This window comes from Misgurnus anguillicaudatus, chromosome 25 (genome assembly GCF_027580225.2).
Source record: "Misgurnus anguillicaudatus chromosome 25, ASM2758022v2, whole genome shotgun sequence".
NCBI classification, from domain to species: Eukaryota; Metazoa; Chordata; class Actinopteri; order Cypriniformes; family Cobitidae; genus Misgurnus; species Misgurnus anguillicaudatus.
This window is the reverse complement of record NC_073361.2, coordinates 32,444,724-32,452,864: the sequence shown is the minus strand read 5'-3', so window position 1 is coordinate 32,452,864 and position 8,141 is coordinate 32,444,724. Positions and strand designations below refer to the sequence as shown.

The 8,141-nt window shown below is 38.1% G+C and overlaps 1 protein-coding gene across 1 annotated transcript; it reads left to right on the top strand.

Annotated features, from left to right (window-relative positions):
• Window positions 1–2,712: 2,712 nt before the first annotated feature.
• Window positions 2,713–7,150, top strand: LOC141362090 (uncharacterized). Its single transcript, XM_073863887.1, has 2 exons — window positions 2,713–2,735; window positions 5,659–7,150. The coding sequence occupies exons 1-2, from the start codon at window positions 2,713–2,715 to the stop codon at window positions 7,148–7,150; spliced, it is 1,515 nt and encodes a 504-aa protein (XP_073719988.1).
• Window positions 7,151–8,141: the final 991 nt, after the last annotated feature.

Sequence of the window (8,141 nt, the reverse complement as noted above, 5' to 3'; positions counted from 1 at the left end):
ATGTGTGTTTTGTCTTGTAATCAGAAATGATTACTTACTTTGCTCTGCGGCTGTTGCTGTGTATGATGCAATCAGAGTCTAGGTATCTCTTCACTGTTTCCAGCGCACAGATAAGTGCAGAAGATTTCCCTTGGCAGTTACAACAAGCTAAGAGAGTCGTCTATAAACGATGCCTTTGGTTTTTTTGGTTTTAATTGTATTGAAAACATGTTTAATTCTTGTAAGGAAGCATTCATTGACATATTTTGTTTTCACTGCGAGGACATGTCCATTGCAGCGTTGCAATCACAAATCATCTTCTTCTCTAAGATGGAAAAAACTTCCTCAAGTACTCCCTCAACAGTTCCCCTGCTGCTATGTTTAAGCGAGTATCGAGGCAAATACAGGGTCTTCAATGGATGCGTCTTTGTCAAAAAATTCACACAGAGCACCCGTTGCATAACACATTTGTTGCAACCCATCAAGTTTGTGAAGGATATTAGGGGGTTGCTGGCTAGCAATCTCTCAAGTTACCTTCGGGACTCATAATGAAGATAAAATATCATTTGCATCACCAGAGGGCAGGCTTCCCTCTCAGAAGCAGAAAACTCCTGTGTGCCCTCGCTTTCTGGTGTAGAGATCAACCAATATATCTGTTTGTTTCCCGATATTTTCCCTGATATTTAAGCATTTTCACATTATCGGGTAATGATAATTGACAGCTGGACAGCCCCCCCAGCCCCTGCTCTGGGGTCGTGTGAGACACCGCAAACTCTTTATTTTTCAATCATTCAGCCAAGAGACTTAACTTAGAGAGTACTCTGCTGATTTTGGACATACAGATATTATTTATACATAATTTAAAACGATAACGTGTCTATTTTTTTTGTCCACTGCCAATAAAAACAGAATATTGTGCTTTTCGTAAAATTAAGAAAATAAACATGATGCAAGTTCCGTTTTCTGTCCCTCAGTGAAGTCCTTCCAGAAATGCGTCAGAGAAATGAACTGTAACTAAACGAATACTTGTCATACAAACATGTCTACATAATGCTTGGAATGTCTAATTTTAAATGATGTAAGTGAAATCAAAACCAAATATTCTTATTCGATGTAAATGAGAAGGAGGAGAGGTACCGCCTTTTACCTCATTATCTGTCATGAGATCACGCCCCGCTCCATTAAAGTGAACGAGAAGAGACGATCCATATGCATTTCTCGCCTCCTGCAGTCAATGGACACACAATCCCTGATCCATTCTCTCCACTCCCTTGCTATGCAGAGCTGTTTTATCCAAATGCACCAAACATGACATCTACTTGCGTATGTGTGTCACTAAAAGTTATCTCCAGATGTGTGTAATGTCTTAGTCCTTCCGTCAAACAGTACACACGACAGGCACACACATACACAAACACACGAGTCAGGAAATTTGAAACACTTTTTGGTATTCTTATAAAAGACATGATAGCAAACAGCACATCTAAATCCTTACAGTAGTTACTCATGTCTATATGTCAATCTATGCATAGCAAGTTTATTAAATGCAGGATGACACACATGTCCATACATTCCTTTGTGCTGTTTGAATGCAATTGCACAGTAAAAAAAGCACAAAAGTAGAACTGCCCGTCATTGTCTGGACTCTTATTTGTGTTTTGTAATCATTAGCACAAACACAACAAGGGACAAGCGTGGTCAATTTATCAATGTTTGTTAATTGCGGCCATTATTCACAAAAGCACAAATTCTGAGGAGAAATCGAAGAAGTCTGTTGAAAACAAAATAGACTGTGCTAGGAGATACAGATACAGGTGATATAGACTGTGCAGAGTCAACAACAACATCAAAAAACACTTCCAGTGCATAACGAAGAGCTAGCTAAAGAAATGCATTCAGATTTGTCTAAGGGTGTTTTCACATATGTTGTTTTTACCGTATTCGAAACGCCGCACTGTACACCATGTGACAACAGTCAGCGCTGTCATTGGTCCCTGACAGCTCTTACCATCTCATGACCACCCCCCATGTTTCCACGACAACCAGCCTGTCAGAAGAGCGAGGCTAGCAAGATTGAGATAAACGATGCACGTCTTTGCGAAGTTTCTTTGCTTTTACGCAAAATTGCGCAACTGTTCTATTAAAACCCTTCTTACGGAGCCAGCACTATTTTTGTGTGTGGAGGACAGCTGTAACCCACAATATAACACCTGGCTCACGTCACGACGGAAGCCCAGTGGATCAAACATGTGGAGAACTTCCTGTATTTGGTTCTGCACGAGGTTGGTTCACACCACAGATGGGTCGCACCAGAGTTCGGCGGCAGCCGAGCGCTGATGAGGGGGCGTCTAAAATACCAGAGGGGGCGATCACATAAATGCATATACTTCCCCTAGCTAGAAAATACATAGGTCTGGTACATTAAGTTTTAACGTGTTATAACCAAACATCTCTGTAATACAACCAAAAAAACTACAGCTATAGTGAGCAACGTACAAAGCTCTGAACAATTCAACAACAACAAAAAAACGCATACCTAACGTTACATATTAGCACAACACTGCTCATTTGAAGTTCAGACCCAGAGGTAGTGGCAGTTGCTGTAGTTTCTTTTTAATCCATTTTCGAATGTCCATGGTGAAATTAGTTAATGCAATATAAAACCTTGAAATTATGAAATGTTTATACTTCGTGTTTGCTTTCAGTAACTGTTAGTTCAAGAAATTTTACGTAATGGTGGGGGACAGTGTTGGCAGGTAGAGTTGATGGTTTCAGCCCAAAAACGGTCCAAACACAACATTTTATCAACATTTTGGTTCAATTTGACATATAACGTAGTTATTTTAACTGCCACAAGTAATGCACCATAAGCTAGCGATTAAGCAGCTAGAGACCCACAATAGCAAAATGACAATAACTCGTTTACATATACAGCTATGCTGTAGGATAGGCTAATTCAAATTCGTTAATTATAAATTCAACAATGTCTGTTTTTTATCTATTTACTCCTGATAAACAGGTGTGTGTGTGAGAGAGAGAGATATTGTACAGGCTTACCTTTAACGTTAAATGCAGAACAATAATAGGCTGTTGGTTGTACGTTAACTTGCAAGGATGCTGAAGAACATAAACATCTGAACTTTTCAAAACTATGTACAGTCTGTCTGAAGTTCATGGTGCCAGAATTGACTTAATGACAGCCGAACATTTGGATCTGTGCACCTGAAATGCTCCGATAATTCATCCACGCCACAGCATTTATTGATGTGTGACAATCCAGTTTGCAGAACTTGCAGTGCTATTTTCCATATATCCATTGCTACAGGGCAGGCTCAGGTCACTCCCCCATTCCTGTCTGTAACTTTTTATATAATTTCCCACTTCAACATCTTGATTTTCCGCTGAGACTCAGAACGTGGGCTCATTGTCGGCGTGCGTCAAGCCGTCAACACAAAAGGCTTGTTCAAGTTCATACGCTGAACCAACAGCCGGATGACGTCAAAGTACTGCGAGGACAATTCGAAAAAATCATACTAAGTGTCATTTCGTCTCGCTCTCGCGGCATTTTGACGTCTTCGCCTGACAGTTCTAGCGGCGCCGCATAAAGTCGAACAAGCCTATATACATGAGTGGGCGTGTGTCACGGTAGAATACATGCACACTTGTTTTTTTGTTTTGTTAAATAATTAGACTTTAAAATTCACTTTAGGAAGACAATACACAAGGCAAATGTGATTTTTATATAGCGCATTTTATCATTAAAATCCCATTCAACATTAATGGTGATCTGAGGGGGCAGGATAGTGCCAGTGAGGGGCCGACCTAAACAGTCTATGTGTGAAAACACCCTAACAAAGAGCCAGCTAAAGAACATCCAGAGTTGCATTCACCTGTACTGAGAAGATCTAAACGCACAGTAAAACCTCCTGATAGACTAAACCTCTGAATATTGCTGAAACATATCTTAAGTATTTGAATTATCATAAAAGTAAAGATAAAAACTAAATGTTAACAGTTGTTATTGGGATTGTAAAGCAATAATTATTGATATTGTTGTGTGATGCAGTACATCTTGTATAATGTGCTCAGTCTTAGCTTAGTATTTATCTAAAAATAAGTCATTAGTGTTTTTGTAATAACTTGATGTCTATTGGAAAGGGGATGTAGTGATAGTATATATGTGTACAGTACAGAACCTAACCCCTAGGTGTCAGTAGCATAACAATTATCTGTAGAGTATACAGCTGAAGAGTGAGAAGACTACAAGAACACCTGTGTTGTGATTAATGCCGTGTACCTGCTGAGTGAGCCTCACATGAATAAAAGATCATTGGTTACGCACTGTTTTCTTTATTGAAATAAGAAACATAGACCCTAGAGCAGTGGTTCTCAACTCCAGTCCTCCCCCTTTGCAAAATGTTCTAAATGTCTCCCTATATGAAACACCTCACTCCACTCAGTAGGCTCCTTCCAGAATGGCCCTGTCCCAAATGGCACACTCCGGACTTGTGGTCCTCCTCAGAGTCCACACTTTGATGACATCACGTAGTCCAGACTTTAGGGACCCTTGATGCGAGTCCACGTGGGTGCACCTAAGTCGTATTTTGGGACAGACTCGAGCGTCACACCAGAAATAGGTTGAGAAATTGCCCGTCAGTGTGAACTCCTCCCTTCCGTCGTCTGATTGGTCTGATTGCTCTTTCGCAAGGACTTCTGGGTTGGTAAAGTGTGCGAAACCTGCTGCAGTGCGGGCTTCGCTGAAGACCGCATCAAGGGGGCAAAGGAGGCGCTGATGAGCACACTTCAAAGCGTAAAAATGACAGACGGGACACCCTACAGACTCGTAGCCTAAGCAAGCACGCGCAATTTAAGGCCACAAGACCGAAAGTCCACATGAAGTACGCCATTTGGGACAGGGCCAATGTTTAAAACTTTTCCTTAATTAACACACTTACAAGCTGATGAACTGAATCATGTGTGTTTTATATAAGGAGACATCTAAAATGTTCTGGGAGGAGGGGCCCGAGGACTGGAGTTGAGAACCACTGCCCTAGAGGATTAACAAATATACTAAAAGTTTTAAAATTATGAAAATAATATTAAAAGTGTTAATACATACCTTCTGTATTTCAACATGGAATTTTTATAAGAGTGTACATACAGTAAACCATTCCAAAAATATATAATTTTGTCTTTTCTATATCACAAAAACAGCTTTTATCAATTACTTTACATATTAATTGAGAGCACAATTACAAGGGTAGCATCTATGGACTCTCAGAAAAAAGGTAAAAAAAGCTGTCACTGAGATGGAACCTTTGAAAAAGGTCCTGATATGTACCATTTTGGTACAGATATGTAAATTTGAGGTACCAATATCCACCTTTTGGGTACGTTTAAAAGAAGATGCTGAAATATTTTTTAATAATTTTTTATGGTTTCACTTCACAACCTTTCGGCATGCCCATTACACTGACCTGCAGATCCCCCGTCTCCATGTATACAAATATTCTCATATAAGTCAATTATCAATTATTTAAAAAAAACTATATTCCATTAAAAATTTTTGTTTTTAATTTCTTGGTGACTTTAATATCACACAATGAAACATGTTGTTCATACACACCTTAAAAAATGATAATAAATTGTTGTATATGATTGTGTTTTTTAAAACTACAGATTAAAGAGCCTCATCAAGGGAAGCATCCGAATTCAAGATGTAAATCCTGCTCGATATCGTCTAAATACAACAACAGATAATCTGAATCAATCTAAGTCCTACAGAAAAATCAGCTTTGGTGAAAGAGACGAAAAGAAACGTCATAAAATCATACTGATGGTGGGAGAAACAGGCACTGGAAAAACAACTCTCATTAATGCTATGATCAACTACATCTGTGGTGTTAAGAGAGAAGACAAAGTTTGGTTTGAGATCACAGACGATCAGAGCGACAGATCATCAGTTCACAGTCAGACCTCTGATGTCATTATCTATGGTGTTTATTTACAAGAAACTTCAGTTGATTTAACAATCATTGATACACCAGGATATGGAGACACTCGTGGAGCTGATCGTGATATAGAGATTGCAGAGCATTTATTACGTTTATGTACATCTGAAGATGTGATCAGTGAAATCAATGCAGTGTGTTTTGTGATGAAGGCAGATCAAAATCGACTCTCTGAGAGACAACACTACATATTTGATGCTGTTCAGTCTTTATTTGGTAAAGATATTGTTGATAACATTGTGTTACTCTTCACACACTCAGATGGAGCTCGTCCTAAAAATGCCCTGACAGCCGTCAAAGAAGCTAAAATCAAGTGTGCTGTAGATGAGAAGTATCAGCCGATCTATTTTCTGTTTGACAACTGTCAGGAACAAACATTTGATGAAGAAGAACAAACAATCTATGATCAAGCATGGGATCTAAGTTTTAGAGGAATAGCAGTTTTTTTTAACTTTCTTGACATGATACAACCTAAAACCTTGGAGTTGACTCACGACGTTTTGATAATACAGCAACAATTTCGGCCAAACATCTCCAAACTACAATCCCATGTTCAAAAGATGAAAGAAAAGCAAAATAAGCTGAAACAAACTGAAGAAGATCTAGAAAAACACAAGCAACATATCAAAGAAAATAAAAATTTTGAATATGAAGTTGAAGTGCCCTACAAAGAAAAGGTTGATATCAATCCTGCTGTAGCCAAACAGGCGATGTGCTGCACCGTCTGTAAGGAGAACTGTCACTATCCTGGATGCTGGTGGATCTGTGATATCTCAGGATGTAGCGTGATGAAAAATAATCACTGCTTAGTCTGCACAAAGAAATGTCAGTACAGCAATCACGCCAGAGAAGCTAAAATATATGAAACAAAGACAAAGACTGAGACAAGAACGTATGAAGATTTAAAGAAAAAATATGAAGACAAAATAAAAGACCGTCTCTCTATGATCAACAAGTTGAAGGAAGAACTACAGGAATTAGAGAAAGAGAAAATCAAGCTGGTGATTGAAGCTTACAACTGTGTGAAGTCTCTGGAGATGATCGCACTCAACACATATTCTCTGTTCACACTTCAGCACATGGAGTTTCTCATTGAGAAGATGAAAGAAATCAAAGAGCCTGAAAAAGCTAAAGCTCTGGAAGACATCAAGAGAAAGTAAAACGAGCAGCATCTGTATACATGTAAATCCCGATGATTTTAATGTGTATTCTGCAAAACATAGATAATGTACTTGCACCTAAGGGCTGTTTCATAAAACTTGATTACATTAAGTCTGGATTATTGCCGGTGGATTTTGTTTCATAAAACAAACTTGAAGTTCATCGCCGGTTACTATGGAAACTTAAACTTGGAAACTAGCCTGGTCCGGGGCAGCCTAACTGTCAGGTTAAGCCACAGTTGTTGCTTAACTAGACTTCCACTAACACTGAACTGTGAATGCAGTGATATTACAGCTGACCCTTTGACATTTTATTTGACTTGATTAACCTTGATTAAAAATCAACTTATATATTCAATTTGATAAATTCTGTTACAATAATAATTCATACAATATAGACATGTGTTTCATAATATGGTATGTTATAGGCCTATCAAATATTTAATATAAATTATAATCTTAACTACCCAATATAAGGATAATAGCCACAGCAGTACAATTTGAACAATTATTTTGTTAAAGAAGTGACCAAAAATGTTGCATCTAAATCCATATAATTGCAGTGTATTGATGAAATATATATATATTAATTCAGATTGTCTGTCATACAGAAAGGAGATTTAATTGGATCATTGGATTTTTTTATGCTTGGTGTGCATAGAAATGCACATTATTTTAAAGATCTACAGTATTTGTATTTTTCTCTAGTTGATAAATTTGTCTTAAATGTAAAAAATTCTTTATGGTGTCTGCATGTCTGTAGGAACACAATATAATGATGTGATGGTATGCTCTTGGCATTTTGTTGTAATGAGTTAAAACTCTTTTTTTTTGCCTGTGATCCCAGAGAAGATTGTTAGTGTCCTGCAGACAATAATTGTTCACCACACAAGTAGGGCTTCAGACTTACAGTATAAATGTGCTTATACCTCAGGCTTCTCTTCAACTGATCCTCACCCTGAAACCATTCATAAAACTCTGTTTATCTATC